Below are 27,650 nucleotides of genomic sequence, written 5' to 3'. Positions count from 1 at the left end.
GGGGAGTTTATCAGTGTCTGGGTGATTTATGAAGTCAGACTCAATATCATCCACTTCACCCACACACATATGGACATACACATGTGCACACACCAACACGCATGGCCACATGCTCAAACACACACACCCATGAGCGTGCAGCACATGCACTCAGTATAGTCTCTCTCTCTGAAATGGAGGCAGATATTAGGCCAAAATTAAAGGTTTCACAGAGATTAACAGTGCGGATGATGAGATCGTCTCAGCCTCTTTTAATCTAATTCCTTTTTTATCTCCGAGCCAGCATGATACGGAAGCGGTACACATGGTGAAAACACCGCCACAAAATAATACAGACATAATAATAATAACAATAATGCTGCTACTAATGCTGATAAATGCAAAAATGCCATGAAAATGTAAAAACAGAGAAAATAAAAAAAGGTGTGAATTATTTTTAAGAGACTCCTTGGGTACCTAAGCAATTACACGGCCAATTACTAGCAGCATGTTTGAAGCTTTGATGCTGGACTTGTTTTTTAACACGAGCCACAGACCTCTACAGACATCAGTATCTCTGGATGCTAAATTCATAGCATTCCATAGAATTTACTTAGCCACAAGCAAAAAAAAAGGAGGGTGCTTACAGTGCACTTCAGAGTGCGCCTGGCTTAAATGGGACCCCTTGTGGCTGTGTCACAGCTCCCTTCGTTAGGGGGCTGACTGTAGCCTGTAGTCACCACAGGCATCATTAGCCCTCTGTGAAACCACAGACTGAGTCTCATTCTTCATCTGCCTGTCTGCTGCCTCAACATCTACGCTGCGATGGTGCTCCAACAGCAGAGTAAGTGAGTCCAGCAGCACGACGAGACAGCCGCACAGAGCTGAACCGGATAAGAAATTCAAAAATGCAGCAAAGTTCAAATGTATTCAGTGAACGGGCCACTTGAATTGGTTCTGTAAAGGTTAGAGCCGAGGTTATTTTTGGAAGGTGGATTATTAGGCTACCTGAGCTGAACAGAAGAGGAATAACTATGGGCAAGAAAAGGTCACTCTGGAGCTGCACTAGACTGTTAGGAGAACCAAGAACTTAAGGGGCGAAAAAAAGACTAAACTGTCAATGTTAGAACACATCATCGTGAGGAAATGTAGAAAATAAAAGTGCAGGACATATTCAATTAAAGCAACTGCTATTTCTAAACACACACTGCCACTGCTGCCCTCTCCATATGGTCTTTTTAAGAGAGAATAATTTATCCCAAAGGGATTAAGCTGGGTTGTGATGAAAATAAAATAACATATAAACATTTAAGTTACAGATTAAATGTGCAGGATGAATTCAAGGTTGAAATGTTGATTTCTGTTTCCCGTTCTGTACTGCCCTCTAATGGAAAACACCACTCAGAAATAAAAAAGGAGCTCTGACATTCAGAGCTGCAGCGAGGAGAAGACATACAGCATAATTAATTATGAGCTGAACTGAGTGAACGCTACATGAAATCAATTTTTAAATTAAATGCAATTAAAATGATGAAAAGGCAGGATTTGTCATTTTTGAGACGTGTGTATTTAAACATGTCTAACATAACAAAAGTACAGTATATAATGCATAAGACATCTCCACTCTAGGTGGATTATAAGGCGAGAGCAAACAATGAGATCTAAATGAAGACAAAACAAATGCTTCACTACAAAGCTTTGTAGCAGTAAAATTCAGAGCCTTTATCACTGGATGTTGAACAAAGCATTCACTTGGCAGGAAATTAAAAAACCAACGAGAGGTACAAAGACTAATTCTGCTTAGGAAAAAAAAACAACAACAACAACAATGCAAGAGACATATTTTTAAGGGAATAATAATTCTTTAGAAAAACCATTCCAGCACTATCTGGCAAACGCAACGGAGACCCACGGGAGCATATGTTTGTAATTCCTACTGTTCTCTGTTTAAGTTATTTTTGTACATTCTAATTCTGCAACAACTCTGTATCACATTAACTATGCAGCATCTCTATTCTTAGATTTAAAAAAGGAGAATAAACTGAATATCTACAAGCAGCTCCAGTTGTTCCACAGAGTGTGCCAAACACGCTAAACTTTATGGCCCTGTTTTGTGTCTTTGAAAAAAAAAATATCCCGGCCTTCTGTGTGTGTGTGTGTGTGTGTGTGTGTGTGTGTGTGTGTGTGTATGTGTATGTGTGTGTGTGTATACTGAATGAAGGACAGTTGGCCTCTGTCATGCTTTAGCCTTCCTTTCCCTGGCTCTCATGGGTGAGCAGCCATTGTTTGAGATGGTCACCCTTGCCGCTCATGTACGGCCCACTCTGTCCACTGCTCGAAATGACTCGGTGGCAGGGGATGAGGAGAGGAACCTGGCACAGACAGACAGGCAGAGAAAAATCAACTCGTAGGAAATAAACATGTTGGAAGTTCTGCAAATATTACGCAAGGACATTTTTACATGCAAGCAGAGACACTTTAAAAATGTTTTTCTCCAAACGAACAGTCACTTTTCAATTTATAAATTCATAAAGCTGCAGAAAGCATATTCTCAGTTTTAAACTTTAAAAATATAAATGCTATAAAGGATCAGAGCTTTTACCACAAAACTATGATGTATTACTAAAAAACTGACATTTAAAAAACAAAAAAAAAAAGAAATACAAATAGGAGCTTACTACTTTCTTATTCTCAGGTCGACATTTATTGTCACAGCAACACAACAGTTGGAGGTGTTGATAGTAGATATGTATTATGTATGAAAGAATCTCTGATTTAACACAAACGGTACAACTTAAAAGTAACCAACGTGCAGAAAATATGAATCTGCACTTTTTTTTTTTTTTGCGCTTTTTATGTTCATGCACTGCATGAAAACAAAGTGTCACACCAGAAGTGTCTGGTTTGATCCTGCACAAATCCACATTCAGGGTGATGGCTCAGTCTTTGGGTATAAATGTTTTTTACTCTTTAATAGTGTAAAGCAAAGAAGCAATCAAAAATTAATGGGCAAAAACACCAGCAGGATGAATATTCAATCGAGAGGGTGTCAACATTAAGATCTGATAACCCTGTGATCATTAAAAAGAGGAAGTCGGTGGAGCGTTTACTCTTGTTGCAGACGACTGCCAGGGGGGTCCCGAGTTCTTTGTAAACTAAATGGCTGGAGAAAGATTAAACAAGCAAGCCTAAAACACTTCGATCATTGTGAATTCAGAACAAGAACAGTGGCAATGGTTGCAATGAATCGCAGCAATTATTCCTTTTAAAATATTCTTAATGTTGCCCTCATTTTCTTCTCATTACACTAAATATAAAAACATCCCATCTGCTGCTGCATTGTGACTGTATTTCTCCAATAAGTAATCCCGAGTTGTAAGCTGCACCTCCAGCATTTTATATAAAAAGTTGGACATGCAGTGTGTTTCACTTCAAATCCATCATTAAACCCGCTCCCATATCAACAGCAATAAAACTTTCCGAGCCCCAGATTAACCTTGCAGACAGAGAAATACTGCTCGAGTATTCGGATCAATACTGTTCCCCGGGTTTGGAGGGAGAGCAGGGTACCCTCAAGGCCTGCGGATCTGCCTCTTCACTTGGGGGGAAAAGAGCACTACGCCAGGCTTATCAATACTCAAATCCTGGTGAAGAAGAAGTGCCACAGAGAGGCGAGAATCGATTGAGCACACTGAGCTTTTCACAGTTGAAGCCTGAGTGGAGCGGCGCTACTGACAAGTAATTGACACTGACAATCTGACTCTGGATCTGTATCAGGAGCTGAGGGCTCAGGCTCCCTGCCTCCCTGACGAAAGGAAGGAAATGTCTGTAAAACATTAGACTGAGAGGTATTATACAGCCATCCAAAAGCAATGCCATTGGCTAATGTAATATAAAAAGTATAGAAAGGAACTAGCATTAAAAAAAACGCAATTTTTGTGTATTTATTGGCATTTATTCTGTACTTGAAATCACTTTTTTTTTTTTTAAATCATAAATGACTTTTTGTCTTACTTTAATAAAAAAAAACTGTCAGAAGAAAAAACGCCACAAAGATGAGGATGTACACACTCCCTTTCACTGCACATATGAGGAAAAGCATCTCACTGGCTGCATTTCTGTACAAGAAGTGTTCTCTGCCTCACAGAGCACACCGGTGGTGCCCACAGCACTACATGGGCAGAGCTAAACGGGCTTTGATCAAAGGGTTTGATCAAAAGAAGACACACCACTTGCCCTCTAGCCCTCCATTTTGTACACAGTGGATTCATGGGCGAAATGATGCGGGGCCAGGTTTCCTACAAGAATCGGAGATTTGCAGCGAACATCTACAGTAAGACTTTGAGAGGACGGGAACAAAAGGTGTGGGCTTAAAATTGTGCTGTAGGTAGACGTTTGCTTCGCCGCCGCTATCAGAGGCGTTTATTTTCCTGGTGCACATATTTGAACACACCTACAGTTTGGATCACATACCCTGCATCACGAAACTTATGTATTGGTAAGACAAATACACAAATGCTTTGTTGTAGATCGAGAGTCCTCAAGAATTTTAAATAAAAAAGGACTGAAAATTGATTTACTATCACTTATTTATTTTTAAGTGATTATTTGAGCATATGTTTAAATTTACTCAAAGTAGAGATTATGAAACACATTTATTGATTTGTTTCTGAATGTATTTATTCATTCATGCACTATTTAATTTATTCAGCAACTTATTTCTGAAAATTTATATGCATTTTTAGCATAGAATATTAATGAAAAAACCTTTAAATCAATTGCAACTCATGTGGTTATTTCAAATAATCCAAAATACATGTAAAAGTATTTTATTAGAGTTGCAACTGATAATCATTTTCATTGCTGATTAATCTTCCAATTACATTCTAGTTTAATCATTAAGTCTATGAAATATAAAACAAAAAGAAAAATAGCCATTACAGTTTCCAAAGTGACAATTTCAAAAGTCCAAAACCAAATACTTACTTTACATTGACATAAAACAGAGAAAAGCTTTACATTTTAAAAGCTTAAACCTGAGAAATTGTGCTTTCCTTGAAAAGGTGTCTCAAATGATTTTAAAGATTATTAAAATTGCAGCACAATAATTTTTTCAATCAACAAACCGTTACAGTTCTACAATTAACATTGTGGGTGATGTCATGGTGTCTCCAGCGCTACTTCCTAATTTACAACCCTTATAAAAATACTAATTAACTTTTGACTACAAGCAGATTTATTGTTTGTCCACACTCAGCATGCAGGTTCCGATGTAACAGTCATTAAAGTGTAATAATAATCTAATAAAAGGATTACTTTCCCTAGCTAACTAAATAAAGTAAGTGAGGAGCTTGTCAATCAATGTCAGTCACACTCACCGGGTTCCTCCTCATGGCTCCTCCCACCGCCCGCACCGCTCTGGGGTTTCCCGCCATCTCAGCGAGGCGTTTGTACGACACCGTCTCTCCAAACTTCACATCCTTCAAAAGAACCTGCAACACGCGGCTGGTGAACGCGTCTTCGCCACAAAGCAAGGGACAACGAGGAAGAGCGAGAGACAGAGGCAGAGTACAAGAGGAAGAGACAGTTCCTCGTTTAATCAGACAGCTGCCTGAGAGGCTGACAACAACAAGACAACACTTGAGCGCAATGTTGATTTGACTGCTTTGAAATAAACTACTCTTTTGAATTTAAATCAAAAGTTTGACACGTTGCTACTTTGATCCACTATATAGTTTTTCATCATGTCCAACCACATGTTTGAGGTCCAATTCTTCCTCAGAGGGGCTCTGCAGGACTCCCTCTTTTTCCTTTACAACATTCATTAAACAACTAAATACATAGAAGTCCCTCAATTTGACCTTAGAACTAGTATTAACATGCTACAGAAGCTGATGTGAGAAAATTATTTCTATGGCAGAAAAATCTAGGTTATGCTTTGAAAGGTCACAGCTAAAATTAAAAAAGTTCGCTCCTTCATTTAAAAGGATTAAGAGAGGCCAAAAAGACTGCAAATCTGCTCCAGATTTTTAATAATAATAATTTGAATGTTGCACACCATTTGTGGCAGTGGGATGACTTTGAGGTTAATCAGACCAATTTGTCCTTTTAATTGCTTTCTATTCAGAGTAGATTCATTATATCATCTTCACTTAAATGGCGGAATTCTTCAAATCATCCGCAGCTTAACCGACCACATTAACGGCTTTGATTTCATTAGCACTTTAGCAGTAGCATTATCTTTTTTTTTTGGATTACCAGGCAGTGACTGAGAGGCATGTTTGTGTAGCTCTGATTGCTAAAGAAAAAGGGGACACATTATTTGAAGCATCTCGAAAACCTTGAGACACTGATGCAGTGTGTTGTGAGTGAACAACACTTTTTTTTGCACAGAAGAAAAAGATGGGGAACAATAGTCTCGTTATCAAGAGGGGGTGAAATTCTTCTAGTACATACATGTACTCAGTCATGAAAATTCAATTAGTGATCTCCCATTCTCTCTCATTTATATGGTCTAAGAGAGCACATGACAAGTGATCTATGAGAAATCCCTCTAAATTGGCATTGTGTGAAAACATGTCACACCCCTGTCTCTCTTCTACAGAGTGAACATCCTTTGCTCCCCAGGCTCCCTCGCTACCTTATAGTCACTCTCCGCTACACAAAGCCACGCGAACAAGGCAATTTGCCTAAACTGGGGGGAATAAGTGTAAAACCTAAAGGGGATATATTTGATTGATGCGCACCCATGTGAGTTCTTTGTCTTGAACAAGGCCCGTAGGTACTGTTTAATAATTTTTCAGGTAATAATCACGCTGTCAACGAGATGACGGGCTCTTACGCAGACAGACTTAATGTTATGAGGAGATAAGATACACCCCTGAAATTTCTTTTATGCATTATTCTCCCTCATAAAGCTCGGATTTGGCCACATGATGTGCGTGGTACATATTGGTATCGCTTTGTCACCGGTGGGTAGATGACAACTTGCCCAGACTGTGGCTACGACAAATCCCTGTTGATGCAAACGTTATTGACAAACAACCAAAGTCAGAGTCACGCCAGCCGAGCACTTTTGCCTACGAGCAACAAGCTACAGAGCCATTTCCACCTTTTAGAAATCCTAAGCAGCTGTTTTCACATCTCCAACAGTTCTGGCCCAAAAAACAAGTGTGTGCGCTTTTATCTCCCGGCGCAGAGGTTAAAGAACTTTGCCCTCATCAGTGTTAGTGACAGAGACTTCATGCGGGTCACTTGAGGTGACCAGCAATGATTTGGAGAGCAGTCCCCTAGCCCCATACTTCATAAAGAGCCTAATACGGTGTGTCTGGGGTCAGGACCCTCTTTAGATCGGGGTGCAGTGATGTCAATTGTTTAAATAAAAGTTGAGAGGAACCACTTATATGTTTACAGACATCCCATAATTATGTCACAGGTCATTACCTACCATGAGGCCAGGTGATAGGGCCACTGCAGAGGCAGAGACAAATTGACTCAAAGTAAAATCGAACAGATCGAGTGATTATGAAGATATTGACATACTTATGATTGATTTGCTCATAATTTTGAACATGAGAGCAATTTGGAAAAGGGAAAAAAAAACACAATGAACTGAATTAGATCAGCTCAGCCAGCAATAGATTTGGAGAGATGACTTCCAGCTGACAGTCACCTCATACATGGTTGTGACAATAAAAAGACAATACTGGAAATGCAGCTACCTCATTATCCTTTGTGTCTAATGGGAGGGAAGACTTTGACTCCCAGTCAAAGTGTCTCTTGAGTCTTGAGGGATCCATACTTTTGAAGGCTGACGGGGTGCTGATGATTCTCTGATTATTCGATATTCTGAAAACGTTCATTTCCCTAATTCCTCTCCACATCACAGGGGCGAGTCCTGGTGAGTGTCTCATCTCGCCCTGTGCTGTGCACAGGGGGAGGTTCAGCCTCCTGCAGGAACACAGTCATTTGGGCTTTGAAGAGCGCCCTTCCCCCCCTTTGCCTGGCCCCCTCCCTGCATATTCCCTGTGCCGCTTACCGAGACTAAGATCCTCTCGTCTGTTACATATGGATGTATAATTAATGAGATAAGAATATGCATCGTTTTAAGAACCCATGATGGTGTCTGTGTTTTTCTGAGGGGGCGAATGCGAGTGCACGCGCGCACACACAAACGTGTACGAAGCTCACCGAGCACGACACACGCACACACTCGCCATTCCTCTACCTCTGACGACCAAACTTGCCGTGTGATGTTGTGCATGACAATCAGTCAGGCGGTATCGAAAAAACCGCACTTCGCATCTCCTTTCATGTCACCTCTGTTGCTCAGGTATATCGTGACAGCTAATATGAAAAGTGGCTTGTTTTGTCAGAAATGTGTAAATAAACATGGCAACACTTCAAGTGAAGGTCACAACTCAATATTACATGACAAGTGCTGCGAGAGCGCTGTCGCGTTCAGGTTCTCCCACAAGATAACTGAGCAAACAAAAGTTGGTTGTCACAGATTGTAATGACCTGATTAAACTTGTATTTTTTTCCCAGGCAGGCAGGCAGCGGCTGCATGACTGGATCGAGTAGGAATTTGTACAGGAGTGAGGCAAAAACTAATCCTTAATATTTGTGAATCAACAAGCAAAAAAAAAAAAAAAAAAAAAAAAGCTTCTATTTTCCTCCCTCAGAAGACAAATACTCTTGATGCTCACATTTAACATTTTTATACTGGCATGGCCTATGGTTCTGACTACTGAGAGCAATCCAAGCCTAAACCCTGTATTTACTGAGCCCCAAAACAACAGGCGAGGGAGAGAGGTGGAACACAGCACAATCACCTATTCAGATCAGGTACTAATGAAGAATTCCATCTATCCTGAAATTTAATTAAAACCCCAAAGACTTCAGATGAGATGCGATTTGAAAGAGCCTGGGGCTGGTACACAAGCACTTGGTGGCGAAGGGAATCACACTGAAAGTTGATATCGTAATTGGTCCTGATGTATTTCTGCATTGCCTTTGCGGGAGCGTGGGACTCATAGCTGTATACAGGGTCTCGATGGAGTACCTGCTCATTGAAAATGCCATCACTCAAGCACTGCAGATCTGCATGAAATTAGAGAGCAACTAAGGCCTGATTGCAGGGGAAGAGAGGCACAATTGTTAAATGCATATATTAGAGTTATTTTTTTCTCCCTGTGTAGGTGTGCTTCTGGGTCTAAATGAGCACTTCTGAAAATCTTTAAGTTAAAATGCACTGAGCGTCTGAGTGTGACAAAGAAATAGCCTGTAATTGTTTTGAAAATGGCACGAGCACGATAAGTTTATGATCTCAAAAGTGAGTTGTCAGGCTGCGATCGCTGTTTGTTTCCCATCGAAACAAAAGCGCCAGGGATAATTAATTCCTCGTTTTTTTTCCGCGGCGCCCTCAATCATTCACTCCGCAGTCACAACTAGCAGTTGAAAGGACACTAATTGTCCATTTTTGGGGCGCTTTCATTTTACTCGCCCTAGGTGACTGGTCAAGCCAACAATAAGCTCATTCAAACTTTACCACCATTCACATGTTGTCATTGAAGAAGAAAAAAAAAAAAGCTTCCTGTCTGAAAATGTCAAGAGTGGAATTCGATCAGTTTCAAAGAATGTGCCAAGAATCATGGAAAAGCTTGCCAAGACTAACACGCGTGGTAAGAGCTGCCACAGATTACTGAACCAAGTTACAGCTCTGTGTTCTGTTCTCTCTCCTTTCGCTCACCCACTCACTCGCTTTTCCTCCGCTCTTGCTCTCTCCCTCGCTCTCCCTCTCTCAGCCATAAAATACTTCATTATAACACAGTGAGCCAGTGAGTGTAAGTGATGTAACTGACAATTAAGAGTGAAAGCCTGATCCCAGTCATGGCTCTGCAAATATTTATCCATGACAAACCTCCTTGCAGGGCGGGTTGGTGAAAGGCAGGGAGCGGGAGACTCCCAGTGGTCTGCGGCTCACTGAAGTACGCCTGGAGCCATTCAACGCAGCGCTGCAACTCGGGGCTCGTTTCTGCCGGGCTATCGTTGACCACACAGCTCAGGGGGGCCTCGCTGCTCCTGTGAGGGATATAAGGCAGGATGGGGAGTTGAGGTGGGGATCAGAGGAGCAATCATAATACCCAATTCTTGCTTGAATAGTGCTAAAATATGTCACAAGAGTGTAATAACACGCCACGGCTGACACAGATGCAAGATGGCATAATTTGCTGGGAGAAAGTTGTTAATCAAGACGTGTTTAAAATCTTAACTTCTGCATTTCGACCTCACTGTGACAAATATCAGAGCTGTTAAAGACAGAAAGAAGAAAATATAAAGACAGTAATCCAGGCGTTTGTTATAGTAGATATATATTTATATGAAGTGCAGCATGATAGAGTATGAAAGAAAACATTGTCAGGTCATAAGGAACGGCGCTAACAGTTTATTTCAAACAACTTTAAGGAAGCAGAACCAATTTCTTCCAAAAAAAAAGAGTTTTCAAAAGTCTTGCAGCTGTTAGGGAAAAAAAGTTAAGAGCACAGCGTTAACAACAGTTTCAACTCTGCTTGGGTCTAGTTTATAGTTCATGACAAGAATAAATGGATTTTTTGGCCAGAGCGGTGCTGGCCAGCAAAGCACTGCACTTGGACGTGCATCTTAGCATGAGTAGATGCTTGGAGGAATTTGCCGATGGTTGAGTTGGCATCACTTAACAGCTGAATTTCTCTCCGCTGCTGACCACCCCCCAGGTCAATGCAAGCAGACTGACCCATATTTGACACTTAAAGACCCTACTGGGAAGGTCCTCTCTTAGCATGTGCATTACTGCAAAGTGGACCTCAAGCTGTGTTGCGGATCAAAAGCAGGCCGCCAATTCCATTAACTGGTGTACAGGACTTATAAATAAATAATATCACCATTTAAGTGCCCCTTTTTCAAAATTGGCTTATCCTGTATGGTATTAATAATAGACATTTACTTTGTTAAACACACGGACCGTCTCTCTCCCGCCCGCCGTAACAACATGGCCCTAAAGTGTTTTTACACTTCTGCAGGTCACAGTTTGAGCAACGTTTTATATTGGACATGTGAAGCCGAGGTTTACTGGAGTGTTATGACTGAGCAGGTCAGTTTTCAGGGAACCGCTCTGCCTGCTAGTTTGTGGCTATGTGATGAAAATCTCCTGGGTGCCGTTTAACAGTGGGTGTAAATACAGTAAAAGGTGTAAATACTCTCATTTCTAAATAAACCACACAGCAGTTTATAGTTGAGTGGTGAAAAGTCGGAAACCCACCGGCGGGTCCTGTGCTGAGACCCGCTCAAACAATGGCCATGGCTCATGGCAATCTCTGTCGGCATGGGTGAGTGCCCAGCCAGCCCCTACTTGTCATTGTCTCTCCTTTCTATCCCTCCTCTCCCCCTCCTCCCCCTCAGCTCTCCCTCCTCATTTCCCCCTCTCTATTTCTCTATCCTCCCACTCCAGCTCTTTTGGCTCCCCACCACCGACACCCCCAGACACACACCCGCCAACCCCCACCTCTCTTTCTCTCTGCAAGGATCTTCAGGCCACTGTTCCCTCTCTGCAACCCCCCCTTCCCCTCCGCCTCCTCCCACCACCACCACCTCCTCTACCCCTCCACAGCCCCTCTTTCTCTGTGAGAGGATGTTCCAGCCGCTGCACACTGACAGCTCGGGGATATTGTGTGTGGAAATGTTCCTGTTGGACCCGCAGGCCCTTACAATCTACCGGACAAAGGCTAGAGCACCTTTGCTTAAGGCTTGGCACCTTTGACCTCCAGCTCACACTTCAGACTTGTCACCGTGGCTAATTTTCCTCTCCCCTCAGCCCTCCGTTATGGATGTGCCGGCTTCAAAAGGTGTTTTGAGTGATACAACATTGACAGTAGTAAAAGTTAATGCAATGCAGTACATGTTATGGCCGGTAAACAACACCAAAATAAATAAATAAAGGTGGAACAACATCAGTCGAGCTGAAGTCTGTCACCTCTAGGTGCAATGGGGGATTGTTTTTAAAGAGCATGTGGGCAGTGGAGATGTAGCTCCTGCGCTGGCAACATTTCCAGTCACTTCAATGAATTACAAATCAAGCAGCATCATATGATCTTTGCAGTGTCTGTTATAAACTCTGGCCTTCAAATGAGAGATTAAGGATGTGTGATAAATGTTGTGCTTATTAGAAATAAACTCTCAAAGGAGGCACAATCTTTAAATTGTCTTGAAGTAGCTGGCATCCTTTGTATAAAAACCAAGAATTATAATTAGTAGTGATCATAAACAGTATTGCAATAACTGTGTTTTCGAGGGTGTTTAAGTTCGAATTTGGTTACAGCAAAATTGTTATTTATTATCTTTTGACTAGTTAAAATAATATTTTTTCAATGTCCTTCAGGCGTTTACTATTTCATCACAGGTAAGGAAATAAGAAACTAATTCCAAACTAGCCAGGATCTGCTGCACTAAAAAGAATATTTCCCCTGATACAAGATTGTGATTTGAGAAAATTTCTAATATTGTGCTCCTGTCACAATCAATTTCCAATTACCATAAATCATTGCTGCGTAAAGTGGGAGTCATTTGGAGTTCTACCTATTTTCCAACTCTAATATAAAGAATGAATTGAGCATTTATATAATGTTGGAGGTTATTTCATTCATCCTGGTGGAAACAATCAAAGGAGACAAAGGAACAAAAAAAAAGCTGACGTCTTTGGCATATTCTGTATCCCTACTTGCACAAGACTTCAGTGAGACTTTTTCTATCAGCCGCAGACGTAAGAATGAAACAGGTTAACCACAGGATCTAATTGAAAGGAATCTGGCGAAGGGTGTAATAGTATATTGCACAAAAAGGGGAAAAACTCAGAACTCATGCCTCCATCCTGTGAAGCGTGATGGCGCTCATCCTGACTCGATCGGCTGTCACTTTTGACACAGCCTGCCAGAGTTCTCCTTCACCGATCATGGGTAACATGGCGGGTCAGAGGATGAAATAGAAAAGGCCAAGAGCAGTCCAATATTTTCCTCAGCCTTATAGCTGCGGATACTTAACTCAGAGACGTCAAAGACTCAAGAGAGCATGAAAAAAGCCTAAAATGACTGTCTAAAAAGGGAAAAAAATACAGCATGTCTCTATGAATGTCAAGATCCTGATGGTCTCTGAGCCAAAGGCTGTGATACAATTGTAAGCCACTTGCTCAATGTGGCTCGTTCAACCATTTGAAGATCATTCAGATGCCTATCTAGCTACTGCAGCACTAAAGTCGAGAGCTTTTGGAGTGGTGAGCTGCGAGGAATGCTTCCTATTCTGTTGTGGGGCTCGCGTTTTTGTGCTCCGCCGTTTCAAAATAAAAACAACTCGCCCGGATAAACTGCTCTCTAGATATCCAACAACTCTTATTAGCGAATGTCCACCAAAGAGGCCGCAACACTCAATCCAATACATAAAGGTGGTGGTAAAATACTGCAGAGTAGGCAACAAAGCACACAACAATTAGGTCTTCTCCCAACTGGCTAGCCACAGGAGTCAGTGAAGGCATGTATTACCAGAGCCTTAACTCTTACTCCATTATGTAGTGTATCCACACCCCGACGCAGCAATGTTTATCTACAACAGACTACTGAGCAGTTTCAAATAGTGTTTTTAGCCTCTATTCTCAAGTGCCATAGTAAGAGATTCCAATTACCCGAATGGTAAGGAGCCAGTGAGGGAGGAATAAAGTACATTAGGGATCCCCTGTAACTGCAGGGACCTTTTAGAGCCTCGACTGAAGAGGGCCAAGAGACTGGAGGGACAGTGACCCTGCATGGATAGCCTCTGTCAAAATTTGACCACGTCAAGCACAAAGGCATTATGGGAATCCAGTGTCACCAAGTCCTAATTACTGTCTGTGTTCAGAGCAAATTACTGCCTTGTTCCTCTGATTAGCGAGGAGGCTAATCTTCACCTGTGTACGCCAGCACTGCTGAGGGCCCTTGAGTGTTAGCGCTTCGTCTTCTGTAATTTATTTTTAAATCAGTGCCCGCTCCCAGGAGTTTTGAGTGTTTTGTTGTGAACCGCTTACCATGATCCCCACCACCGCCCCCTCACCCCTAAATCCTTGACTAAATCCTTGTTTGGTGCCGCAGGAAGATAAGCAAGAACAACACTTGGGCATAATTGACTCGTACTCCTCTCCAAGATGTCAGAGCGGAATCATCTCTCTGCATATTGCCTCAGTATGTCACACACTGTACACTTCTGCATGTTGCAGATATAGAATCCAATCAAGTTCTAAAAACAAACTAGCACAACGAACCCTCGTGCCGCGAAAAACTTCCCGGTCGACAGCAGGGAAAAAGGGAAAAAAAAAGAGGGGGGGGGAAACTGCACAAGCTGCTTTTAGCTGCGTCTCCACAGTGGAGGGTAACTCTCGCTCGGCTCCCGTCCTCACCCAGGAGGTTCTGCTTTAGAAACCACAACATTTGCAGATTTTCATCTGAGTGAATGTCAGTGTCTCGTCTGTGTGGGGCGGTTTACAGGTAGTGTGTTACACAGGTGTTGGTTTACACAGGAAATGGCACATGCAGCCTGATTGGGACGGTCCCGAGAGATGGAGGCATAAACATAGAGCACAGATGGGTCCAAGGGCCAGTGGGAGCAGCACCTTAATGAATACGCAGCTGAGTACGACACTTCACAACATGCAAAACAATATTCTAAGGCCGCAGTAAAAAATAGAACAAAAATAATCTGAATATCATTACACCATGAATTATTCATAGCATATCTAAAGGGACTACGTCAAAAAGTCCCCACCCTGCTTTATTGATGATTTCATTCAATATCTCAGCAGATCACTGTTTGTATGACAAAGCATTTTAGTAAGAAAAGTATGCACTTTATTCAGCACACAGCTGAGTCTACATCAAAATATTTAAAAATTGATTAAATACGGTTACACTAAATTTAAGAGGGAAAGAAATAGAGATGGAGAGGAAGGGAGAGGAATTATAGTGGGGGGAAAAAATAAGTTGTTGATATGGTTCCCGGTGTGTGAGCACATCATGTAAACAGGCCCCAAACCGGGAACACATTTACCACACTGCTATTCAGTGTGAACCAGGACATTGATTCACAACACTACACAAGTGTGAGAAAAACGATAAATGCATCACCTCAGATATTTCACACTAGCGTTGGTAGTGTGTAAAAGCTGTTGTGACAGCTTGGGTATTAGGGCTGGATAGATGGAAAATGTCTGGCTGCTTATGAATGCCAATGTGACTGGGGGTGACGGGTTTGACACAAAAACACTCCACCTCAGAACAATTAGGCTGTTCTCAGGCCCCATCCAGTGTTGTCAGTGATAATGGAAAGCTGTGAGGATAACTGGTGATAAATAGACTTTAACACCCTCCTCCTTAAGACCAATGCAGTCCTGCAGTCCTCTCATATGCTTAACTAATCATGAGCATGGCCGGCAAATTCATACAAAAGACTAATTACTGTTGTACTTCACTTCAGTCTCAAAGGCCTCTTATATAAGGACTTGGGGGTTCTCTTGCCTCTTTTCTCCTCTTGATGGGTATTTTTTTACAAGTAGGCCTCATGCTAGACAAAAGCGTTTAAAAATTGGTGATTGCTTTCATCCGCTTTAATTACATTCAGAAATGGCATTTCTGCCACATAATACACCCCTATTGTTTCAGAATTATCTGGCTTTGGGAGTAAAATCTACAATATTTGACGATGCTCCCGAGCTAAATCGCCTCTTGAAATTGAAATATGCAGCCGAAATACAAAATAAAAAGCCAGCCTTTGCTGCTGATATACTGGAAGCTCCTTGGCTTTCTGCAGAATGCTATTATTATGCATATCCAGGTAGAAAGTTAATTAACCCAAAGCTTAAGCTAATTATGGTAGCAGAATGCTATCAACCAAACGCTTTCAGTCAGACAGCTGTCCAGAATTTCATTTGCTAATCATTTGTCTTTTGCCGGAGCATATGGTACATTTCCCCACTATCACAGCAACAACAAACAGATGAAAATCATTAACTAAAAACAATGTGCAATGTGAAAAATCAGACACAGATTTATAAGGCTTTGTGTCAGAGAAAAAAAGGCGGATTTATGGCCTGGGAAATATAATGATAATTTTTGGTTTTAGCCACTTAGGATTTTAGGCAGACCACGTGACTCAAGTGTGCTGGGAATTTAGATGCACAAATATATTGTTTATATCTATATGCAAATGAGGCTCAGAATGAGAATGTTTATCCGTGTTAAATTAATTACAATTTTCTATAGGAGCATATGCAAAGAGCTTGTTCTTAACAATTTTTAGCTTCTAGCACATTTTGTGCCTGTTTTTTTTTTCCAACACAATATTTTTATGTTGTTAAAAGTAGAAATCCCTAAGCTCAGAATTAAATCAATTATTTTCCAAGAAATGCTTCATGCATTATTTTTTTTTTCTTCTCATAAAAACACATCATAGTGGCTGTTAAAGGGTGATTGATATCAGCATTGCCTCGCGACATTATCAGGCAATAAAGGCTACTCAGGTTCTAATGCAACATGTCATACACAGGCTCCTGTAGTACATTTCTATTGAGGACCTCACAAGCTAAATTGCTTTTTTCCTGCTCCCCCACATCTCAGCCAGCTTGACAGACAAATTGATCAAAGCATTGTAAAATAATATGCTCACAAAATGTCTCGGGGCAGGAGTCCAGCCCTTTTTTCATTTTTCACCCTAATAAAAAAGTACTCTATGATTTCCTCTGTATTATGTGTCTGTGCTCTGTGTGAAAGAGGCAAGAAGCATCATATTTCAGATAATAGTAATCTCCTGTAAACAAAATGCGTATCATTTTTCTGTGAACGCTGAGGCCATGCTAAAAACTAAAAGGGGGGGAAAAGCTGGTTAACAGGGAGGCTGGTGCGTAGGGCCCCAACAGGGGTTGTTGAGATGTAATGAATTTGTTCATCTGATGGTGCCTTCAGGGCTGTCGTTAGACAGGCAGAGGAGGTTGATTTTAGGAAATGTTCCTAAGATCAGTTAGGAAGCAAAAGGGGCTTGAGACGTTTCTATTAGAAAGAGCTGACGGTCATGGTGCGTAAGCAATACTTCAAGGGCGTTTATGTAGCTATAATGGCATTTATCAATAACTATCTATCAATGCCACAAATGCTTTTGTTGCTGCACCGGCTGTTCAACACCAACCAATAGTGAATTGTGGGGGGAAAAAAAAAAAAAAACAGACTGCAAATAGAGTCGAATAAGCCTTCAAAGCTTTGACTCCCTCGCAAATATCTACTGTAGGTCTCCCTTTATGTTATGCATAGATGTTATCTATTTCCCTTATCCAAAATATGCTCTTAGAGATCATTTATCACACTGACTTCCTAAGCCTGCACCACACCACATCCAAAGCTGGAAAGAGCCTTGTTTAGTATGTCATAAATAAATCAATGGAAATGGCTGATTTGAACTATTACTGCTACAGGCAGGCTTTTGTGAGATCTACATGTAAAGCCGGTTGCAAAGATAAGCCCATATTCTGTCACTTTATCTTGCCTCCCTTAATGCCTGTTTACATTGCGTTACTCCATATATCTGAGGTGGCTCTAGTTCCCCTGTCCTATGACAATAACATCGTATTCAACTGGTCGTGATAAAATCTAAACATTTGGTTTAATGATTTCTTGCTCACACCTTTGAGAACATACAGACGGCGATGTGATCGAAGCATCACTTATGACCGACATAGCAAATGATATTAAACTGAGAAATGATCTAGTGATGCGAATCATTAAATTCATTTGCATATTCCTACTGAACCTGAACACACAAATTAAACCCTGTTCACAAGGAGACGGAGAAAGGTGCTTGCGGATGGTTACAGGACATCTTCCATAATCAAAATTCCATATTATTAATTTTCTCACTTCAACTCATTAACAACAAGTGGAATGTTTTTACTGCTTGATGAATTTTAGGAAATAGCAGACAGTCGGGGAAGGAAACACATGTTGAGGTATAATATACAAGGTCATTAATGGGTTTCCATAAATTAGAATTTGAACATACATTTTCAAAAGGATAACTTCCTATCCGGGTGCATTTGGAAATGGTTTAATTTCCCAAACCATTCAAGTTTATCAAATGCGAATCTGCGATACATGGATATTTAATTTCAATCTAATCAAAACTAATCTGAGATGTAGGATGTGGACCTGTAAAAATACGGAATAAGTACTTATTAACGCGGAGTTTAATCAGTTTCAACCGCTTCAGTAAGACTGTCAACATTCTAACAATTTTGAGGGATGAGTAGGGCATGAAAAGCAATCACATATTACATTTCTGAGTATCGGCTGACACTCAGAACTACTGCATGCAACTTGGAGGGGAACATAAATAAACAGGAGTGAACAGTCCGTGCTCCCCATGGCCTTTGCTGACCCCACAGACATCAGCTCTAATCAACTCCCTTGAGGGTAATAAACAAGTTATTTTTCTGAAATTTCAAATATACTGCGGGAAGAATCACAACCACATGCCATCAGAAATCTAATTTCAAGCCCAACTGTATTCTAGTGCCCCTCATATTTCTAGTGCCTGCTCATATTTGCCCAACTTTCTCCAGGATATTTCTTGTGGGATCTACAAAAATGCCCTGCTTCCAATGAGGAATGGTGGCACTCCATCACAGGAGTGGATTCTGTCCGCCTGTAAATTTCACACCTTTGTTTATCACGTCACCAGCCCGGCTGTTGTACAGTACCTTTCAGCAGGTGCGACATCCATTAGGATCTGGATGGTGTGCACACCATTCTCACATCCGCTGACTTGGATCGTCCCCAGGGGGCTCAGCAATGAGATGGTCTTCTGAGTGCACTGGCTCTCCTTCTGCTTCTTCATCTCGCTGCCCTGCTAAGGAAGCACAAATTACACTCTGTTCATTGACATATTCATGTGGCAACTTCCACAATTTCCCACACATATTTGCATTGAATGATCTATTGAAAACCTAGCGGGCCACCAACGGATGATGGCTTACATATTTGAACACCTAGCCTCCAAACAATGTCATGATGTGACTTGATCCCCACATTACTATCCAATATTTCTTTTGTGCATGGAAAAGAATACGCCTATCTAACCAATAAATCGCCCATTTTTTCCCCTCTTTCTGTTCTATATATCACATAAATGAGAAAAACAATGCAGTCTGTTCCCTTGTCTGGTGGGGGATTCCCAAGATAGCTCGACATTATTTTCAATCCGTCATTTTTGGTTGATGGTCGGGATGTTTTTCTAGCATTAAATTTGTTCCTTAGGGTGCAACTCCGATGGGATTCTGGTTTCCAGCCCTTAACAACAGCAAAAACGTGCAGCTTTTCTGACGACTGAGATGGATACTGGCAATAACCAGACAGCAGTTCCTTTTTTATTTTTACTTTGAGGGAAGGAGAGATGATTGACTATGTTATATGTGAGTTTTTGAGAGATGGGGGTTATAATAAATAAAGGTCACATTGATTGTAAGAGTTTCAACCAAGGAAACCTTTCCTTCCTGGAACCTTGATCTGAAAAGTGTCTAAAGGGTACAAATACAACATCTCTCTTTTTTTTTGGTCTTTTTAATAGTGCATATAATTCACATTCATATTTTCAAGTCACATGATTGTTGTGTGATGTGCCGCAACTAATGATTATTTTCATTATAGATTATTCTGCAGATTATTTTCTTGATTAATCAGCTAATTGTTTAGTGTATAAAATGCCAAAAAAAAATAGTGAAACATGTCCATCAGTTTCCTCAGAGTTCAAGGTGAAATTTTCATGTGTTGTTTTACTGAACTGACAAAAAACAAAAGATATTTACTTTACAAGGATTTGTAACAGTGAAAAGCAGCAAATCCTAAAATATGAGAAGCTGTAACCAGAGAACAACTGCAGTTTCTGCTTACAAAAGTGACTCAAGTGAATGATCAATTATGAAAATATGAGTAATTGTTTTTTGTTGATTGACTAATCAATTTATTGGCTAAACACAGCTCTAGTATATCAAAAGACTGGACACTTTTTGAGGAATTTTCTCTGCAATATTAGTATTTCACATTAAAAAGGACCCCCTTTTTTTTACAATTGGTTCTTACAGTTATAAGGAATACTTCAGAAAGAAATTCATGATGTATGTTAATCTTCTAACACACAATAGATGCAGTCTTTTGGACTGATCAAGCAACAAAAAACAACCTACATTTGAAACAACCAACTTATTTATTGTGATAATCACTTAATTGTATTTATCACAGGAAAAATACAAAACATTCTCCAGCCGCAGCTCCTAAAATGTGACTAGTTGCTGCTTTTCTGTTTTTGTCCTGTATAATAGTAAAGTGATTTTTGGGGGCTTTGGACTTGTAGACAAAATAAAAAAGCTATTTTAAGATTTAACCTTGAGCTTTAGGGAAATTGTAAGGGACATTTTAAACTATTTTCTGACATTTTATTCAGCCCTGATAATTAAAATAATTTTAGTTGCAGCTCTAAAACAAATAATCAAAGAAAATACTTTACTGCTGAATGCAGCCTGTACTATGAATTTAAGAATGGATGGATATATATTTTTAGATTAAACAAAGGTTATGTGGTAAAAAAGTAGTCATGCATTTACAGTATTTCATTTAGACTTCCCTTTGCCCCCCTCCTTCACATACACACACCACCAGCACCACCACATCTGTCATGGTATGCGATCACAAATGCGTCTGCTTCAACTTTCTTGTTTCTACTCCTGCAGCTCTCACTGTATTCATCGGGGGTTTGCCTGAACTGACAATAAAGGCGAGAAATTTTCTGAGCCAAACAATGGTACAGTGCACTTTGGATAAGCGCTGAACATACTGCCTGCCATTTAGCAAGCTGGTAATAGACTCATAGATAGAATAATGGACTTTGGCAATAATGGCCTTGGCTAATAGTCTCCGCTGATTAAAAATAATGCTATCATGTTTGTTTCGTGCCGGTTTCAGTGCAGTATACCAGTGTAAGTGACTACTTGAATGTCTGGATGTTTACCCAGCTCTTCACGGTGAGGAACAACAAACAATAAGCAGCTTGTGTTGTTAAAAATCACTGGCAGCATCCTCGTGCTCGTCAATCATTTGACTCGTTTCTCATTACACTAGTTCCTGGTCACACCTGCATGATTAATTGAGTAGAAAGCGCGCGCTGGCTGCGCAAACGCAACATGTGTCCTTATTGTGCGGTTTTAAAATACTGAAAACTGTGCCGAAATGTAGACGGAGTTTGGCGCAATAATTAAATGTGTAAATGTCTTTAAACTCCTCAAAAGACAGCTTTAATATTGAGTGTGCACTTAAAATGACGAAAATACAAGTAGAGGTTCGGAACTAAAGGCCGACGCGAACTTACACGGAAGATAGCATACTAAATTTAAGAGTACGAATATTTTTTTAAGTGCAGCTTATGTCAGGCTTTGTTAAAGTAACTTTAACACCGTAAATTAGACCCGTAGCTTACAATGAAGCATCCACACGGTGTCAACGATGTCCACTTCTCCTCTCTGCAAAACAGACATGACAGAAAGTCTCTTCCTGTTTCTCCACACAGTGTGGTCGCACCGGCCAATCACAAGAGGCAAAAGTCAGCGCTCGCTCTGTAATAGGCTGATATAAAGTCCCCGCTCCTCCCCCTGCCAGGGACAGACACAGAAGGCTTGTCTAATAGGTCTCAAATTGGGATTTGGGGTCCTTCAGGGGGTCCCCAGTACACCGAAGACTAGTAATGGTAGTGATTTAGATATTTGATTTGCTTGATATTTTTACAGCAGGAAAAAAATATGATAATGCATATTTTGAACATTAATTTCAAACACTGTTATCTTTCCACTTATAGCTGAGACATTTATCCAATTCTGTATCTCCAGTGACAGTGAGGTCTTCAGGGTCCCAGTCAGCCATAGTGTTTGAGGATAAAAAAAAACACCTATGTGACTCCAACAACCAATAACACCTTATGTATTACCAACTAATAAAGTCAGCGTGTTATTATGAACAGCACATGGGGCAGTGCACAATCTTTTTATTAGAGTTTTATGCAGTTTAAAGGAGAGGGAGTTGCCTTATGTTGCCTGGAGCAGTCATAGATTTAACTGAGGCATATTTTTTAGTCATTATGACCAAGTGTGTGGCATCAGTCATGTATTGTTTAAAAGTATTTGTTGTCCTCTGCAGCTTTATTTTTATTTCTGTGGTGCCTTCAGCTCTCTGCATGCCTCCGTTTGGAATGTGTAGGCCGGCGTGGGCCTGTGGCCCACACCCCATCTCAGCGGTGAGGGTGGGAGCGGGGGAGAAAACGCCACCCCTGCAGAGACCATTTTGAAATCTGTGAGGATTTCCGTGCCATCTGGACCCGCTGCCAGTCTGCCCCAGATAGTAAGGGTTGGCAACGGTACCCGACGGTGCAATATGGCTCTCTCTTTAATGAACTACTAACTGTCCCCCGTTTTAATTGATGTGACATTTGAGCCATTTATCTCTGACATTTCAATGAAGGATGATTCTCAGCCTTGCCATTTACTTTTTTGTGCTATTTTCTAAGAGTCATTTGCATTTTTCTGCTCTAAACCTGCTTTTTGTCTCTCATTAGCTAATTAGAGAGCAACATGCACAATTAATAAAAATGAACATAACCTAGTTTGATATAGGCTGATGAGGGATAATCAGAAAATCACTGTTTTCTTAATATTCATCAAAAATGATGTGAAGGGCTACCTGTGGTAAAAGGTGACTTCGATAAAGCCTTGTAACCTTTACCCACATACCAACATGTAGCCTACAGTGTGGGACAACTTATGTTCGCAGCATGGGGAGAATCAAGCTCAATTAATCAGCATATGATTGCAGTAAGCAGCCCCCTCTGCTGGATCTTCTGAGCCATACTGTTTGAAATCATTTTAATGCTGCATTCAGTGGCCAGACAATTATCATATGTGGCAGTCACAGTGGATGTTTTTGCGTTTGCTTTTATTACATTTAGAGGAAAAAAAATCTCTCAAATGTGCAAATTTAAAATTATTTAAAGACACTTTTTGCTTTTTGTCATCCTATATTTATTGTTTATTAATTTTAATTACTGCTGGCACATCAAAGCTGTTTTGCACATTTTATATTTTGTTTGTACAGTCATGTATATTTATTCTGATAAGCGCAAATAATTTATTTTAAAAACAGGAAATACTTGAGCCATAAACACCCCGATGTGCGTGTGAGTGACATAACAATCCAGTATACTAAAGGTTCCAGGCTCAATTGTTTTCCATAATGACACATATTTTCAATCTTTTTAAGATATCCTTTAAAAACACGGCTGCACTGATGACGACTGTTCCTTTGATTGTGAGCGGCATCATTGCCAAGGTGTGGTGCCCTGTCTGTGTTGGCAGCCGGGCTGATATCTTTTGTTTGAGACTCAAAGAGCTCTTTTTCCTGTTCAGTTTCCCTCACTATTTTTGTTTGCGTGAGGTGTTGATAGACTTATACGTTGCACGGCTTCCTTTTAGTGTACAGCACCAGATGTTTGTGAGAATAACAACCCTAACCTTTTTTGCCATAATGACAGAAATTGTTTATTAGCAGTTCTGTCCATCCGGTAATGCCTGATAGTCATAGCTCAGTCATATACTGTCTGTCTGTGTCTTGCTCTCTTTTCCTGTGTTCGCAATCTCACTCTCATGTTGGCGTGGGAGGAGTTGAAGTCATTTATGATATCAGATATTCTCTAGGAGAGCAGGAAAGTCCTGACAGACTGAACAACCACCATCCTCTCACACAGTGGTGTGTGTGAGTGTGCATTTTAATCAGGAGAAATGGCTCTGTGGGCCTCATATTGCACATCGAGGAGGTCTGGGTATTCTCATTGTGCAGTGTACAGTAGATGTTATGTCTGCTCCTCTAAATCAAACCATGAAGCAAAAAAGGCAACCTGTTATTTTGTTCTTTTTACTTTGACACTTTGTTATTCCACTCCTCTCAAAAGAATTAGCCTGATCATCATATAAGCAATGCCGCAATCACAAAGACGTGACAAAATCTCTCTGTACCCTCTTGTGCCCACTTATTTAGTGTGCCCGTGTGCCTCTGTCCCTCCATCTCTGATGTGATGTGGCTTCTCTATTTTACTGTTGACATAGTGCTATGAATGTCTGAGCACTTTGCAAATGAAGAGGCTTGAACTCCTGACAGGCAGTGTCGCCGGCACCATGACACACTGGCCCGCACATGCTGTGCGGCATAATGATGACATTAGGATCCAGTGATAATATCAGGACGCACTTCAGATAAATGACTGATAAACCAGGGGTTGTGCCTCTCGTATTACACGCTTGACAGAGCAGCTAATCAGTGTCCAAGTGACTGCTATTACATAAATCATGAGCTCGACTTTGATGCATATTCCATCAGTGTTCCCTATTCATCACGTCATCTGGGGGAGACTCTCTGGATGACTGGCTGCCGGGCCAACACACATTTTAAGAGCACATTATGTTTTCATTAGAATTTGATATGATCCATTCCAGTGTTGATTTGATTTTACGTGCTCGGGTCATTTGATAGGAAACTACCAAGGAGAGGGAGTGTATTGTTACACTGTGTAAGCTGTTTGGGGTGTCATTTTGCTCTCACTGGCCACATTTACAGTAAAGATGCTTGTTGATAAACAGCATATAATAATCGGATTTTATTGGGTTTGCCAAAATTATCTCTGTATTTTTATTTAATTGCATTTAATCCTCATTCTTGTTAGCTTTAAGGAACCCTCTTAAAATAAAGATTTCAGAATTAGGATGCATTATTGTTTTTCTTTTCGAGCAATAAAATCAAACACATTCAGAGATGAAGTTGGAAGGTAGATGTGGGGTGCTGAAGTGAGTCACCATGTATGTTTTATTCTCCAGTATTGGGGTCAGAGGATGTGAAGGTGGGGGTGTTAATTTAATCCCCATTCTTACCCAGAGCATGGCCACACTCTCTAAGGAGCTTTATCTCTGACAACTGTGTCAAATTAGAGAGGCCACGAGCCCCTCATAAAGAATATGTCTGTCAGACTACATTGTTCCTGGCCTCTGAAATATACGGCCGAGAGAGACAAAAATAGAAGATAACACCGTAGTCCCACAGTTGGACTTGAACATGATGAAATAATTTTCAAGCCATGTGATCCTGTCAGCGAGACAAACCGCTAATAAAACTGACGTCCGTGTATTATTCTGTACCTCTGGTGCTTTGCTATTCATAGATTTCAATAAGCATTGTATTCACAAAGCTTACCTGTTCTGGTATTATTTGTGTGGCAATTATTTTTGATCTTTTATGCTAATAAAATGCTTGAACAGAATTATTTAGAAAACTTTATTGGACGTTAATTCATTGTAATCCAGCCTGTGTGCGTGTAATTGATGGGAGCGTTACATTCCATTAGCCATGGTACATAACTCTAGGTCAGTCCAGTCTGATAAGTGCCCATCATTTATCTCCCCAGTATCATCGCTGTCCCACAGTCAAACATGTAAAACAACTCTTAATGTTCTCCCCAGTCCCCTATGGGTGTTTCTCCCTGTTATCATCATTGCCTCTATTCTAAGGGGACTTCCTCTGGAGACAACATTTTCATAGACCTTTGACCTAAACCATATTTTCCATTTGAATGGTCTGACTAGTGAATATTTACAAGCATGTTTAATGTATAATAGATCTCATCTGTGAGTATCAGGAGCCATTTTCTGCTCAGTCAGGTTCCGGTGTTGGCCTTGGCCCCTTGCTTGAGGTAATATTGACCCCTCTTAAAAACAAAATGACCTGTGCCTCATTTAGGCCAAGTAGTATGCATACATATTGTACAAGTCCTAAGGGCATACATGTTTATAACAAGGAAAGCTGGCGGTCTCGAATGTAAACATCTTAGCACTGTAATATTATTGTATCAGTAAAGTCCCAGAAGGTGGTAGATTTAATAATGTGGGTGGATTATATAAGAGAGAGAAATAAAGCAGTAATTTGAAATTGTTTGGGGACCTTTTGTGTCAATGGTTATGGAGGCTAAGGGACAATTTCATTCCCTCAGGCCACTGTTAAAAAGGCAATGACTTTTCTTGTACATGCACAGCATTTTGGAATCTACATGCGTTACTAGCACCACAGGCTTTTATCATGTGATTAGTAATACATAATACATTTGATTCTATTATCATGCATGGAGCAACAAAAAAAAAGAAAAAAAAAAGAATGAGGATGGTGAAAGGAAGAACACGTTGATGATGAATAACGTTTGCAGCCAAGTGCTTGAATATACGTTTAATAGTGAAACAGATCTCAGTTTGCTTCTCGGGTGCTTATACAACCACGGGGTTTTTAATCTCTTTCTTGCCGATGAAAGTCCCAGTAATTGCTATATTTCCCTTTTTGTTTCAAGGACCTTTGATGATCCCTTGGCTTGCATCAGAGGGCAAAGTCATTAGTGGAGAAATGAGCTCAAGTGAAGAGAAAGAGATTGCGGGGCTCCCAGCATGATTGGAAACTTTGCCTCACATTGCATCCTAATTTGAATTCAATTTTCAATGTATATGTGGTAGATAAGGACAATTAGAAAATATGTACTTAGAAAAATTGGTGACTTCAACCCCACGCCCCCAACCCCTAATTAGCATTTATAAGCAGTATATAAACATGTAATAATGCTTTTGACACACTAAAATGTAGTTAGATGCAGCTATGAAGGCACTTTAAAAAATGTTTCTGAATAAACAGTATTTGTCAACAATTTTCCTTCCTTTTCTCTGATGAAGACATATCTAATATAATTACAAATGTGTTTTTTGTCTTTCATTTTCCATTTATACAAAAAATCCACTGCAAAACATCCACTTTTTCCATTTATACAAAACACATCCACTTACTTACTATGCACATATAGCACCCTAGGCAAGCTTCCCCTGATGCCCCTTCCCAATAATACAAATAATAATAATACGTCACACTAATAATAATAATAATAATAATAATAATAATAATAATAATAATAATAATAACTTTGAAATTAATTGTGCTTCCTAGTAACAAGAATAACAGCTAATTAGAAACCTACATAAACAAACAACTTGGCTAATATACAATAATAACAAATAACAAAAAATATGAGCAAACAGCAATTTTTGTTTGTTTTTGGAAATCTGTACATCTTGTTGTTGTATTTGTAATATGTCAAATGTAAGTTGCACCCTATAGGGATATGTGGGTGGATGCCCAGAAATATATTAATAAACATTTATGTCTGCTTACAGCTACATTATAGTGTTATATATACCAATCATTATATGTTGATACATACAACCTATAAATGCAGTATGTAACAACTAGCTACAATATGCTGTTGTATATAAAGATAATGATTGATGGCATTGTGCAACACACTTTTCTCATAATATATATATTTGTTGAGGAAGTTAGAATTGTTGACAAATACCAATATTATCAAACACGTCCAATGTCCATATAACTGCATTTTAGTATTTTAAAACCCAATAATTGCATGTTTATACAGCCTATAAATGCAGTACATAACAACATATG

At 40.2% G+C, this 27,650-nt stretch overlaps 1 protein-coding gene across 2 annotated transcripts; it reads right to left on the bottom strand.

Annotated features, from left to right (window-relative positions):
• Positions 1–1,547: 1,547 nt before the first annotated feature.
• mgmt (O-6-methylguanine-DNA methyltransferase) lies at positions 1,548–21,614 on the bottom strand. Of its 2 annotated transcripts, none has more exons than XM_042502414.1 (5): positions 21,544–21,614; positions 18,776–18,924; positions 9,902–10,062; positions 5,358–5,497; positions 1,548–2,351 (listed from the first exon to the last, which is right to left on the bottom strand). In XM_042502414.1, the coding sequence occupies exons 2-5, from the start codon at positions 18,910–18,912 to the stop codon at positions 2,223–2,225; spliced, it is 567 nt and encodes a 188-aa protein (XP_042358348.1). In that variant the 5' UTR covers positions 18,913–18,924; positions 21,544–21,614; the 3' UTR covers positions 1,548–2,222. The 2 variants fall into 2 exon arrangements, with proteins under 2 accessions (XP_042358348.1, XP_042358349.1); XM_042502415.1 differs by having other exon boundaries at positions 18,776–18,921; positions 21,544–21,577.
• Positions 21,615–27,650: the final 6,036 nt, after the last annotated feature.

This window comes from Plectropomus leopardus, chromosome 15 (assembly GCF_008729295.1).
Source record: "Plectropomus leopardus isolate mb chromosome 15, YSFRI_Pleo_2.0, whole genome shotgun sequence".
Lineage (NCBI taxonomy): Eukaryota > Metazoa > Chordata > Actinopteri > Perciformes > Serranidae > Plectropomus > Plectropomus leopardus.
Note: the sequence above shows the minus strand (reverse complement) of the source record. Positions and strands in the feature narration are given on the sequence as shown.

Coding starts and splice junctions, on each gene's coding strand:
- mgmt (XM_042502414.1), bottom strand. CDS start 18,912: ATGAAGAAGCAGAAGGAGAGCCAGTGCACTCAGAAGACCATCTCATTG. Junction 10,063..18,775: donor GATGTCGCACCTGCTGAAAG/GTACTGTACAAC, acceptor TATCCCTCACAG/GAGCAGCGAGGCCCCCCTGA. Junction 2,352..5,357: donor GAGCCATGAGGAGGAACCCG/GTGAGTGTGACT, acceptor TGTCTGTGCCAG/GTTCCTCTCCTCATCCCCTG.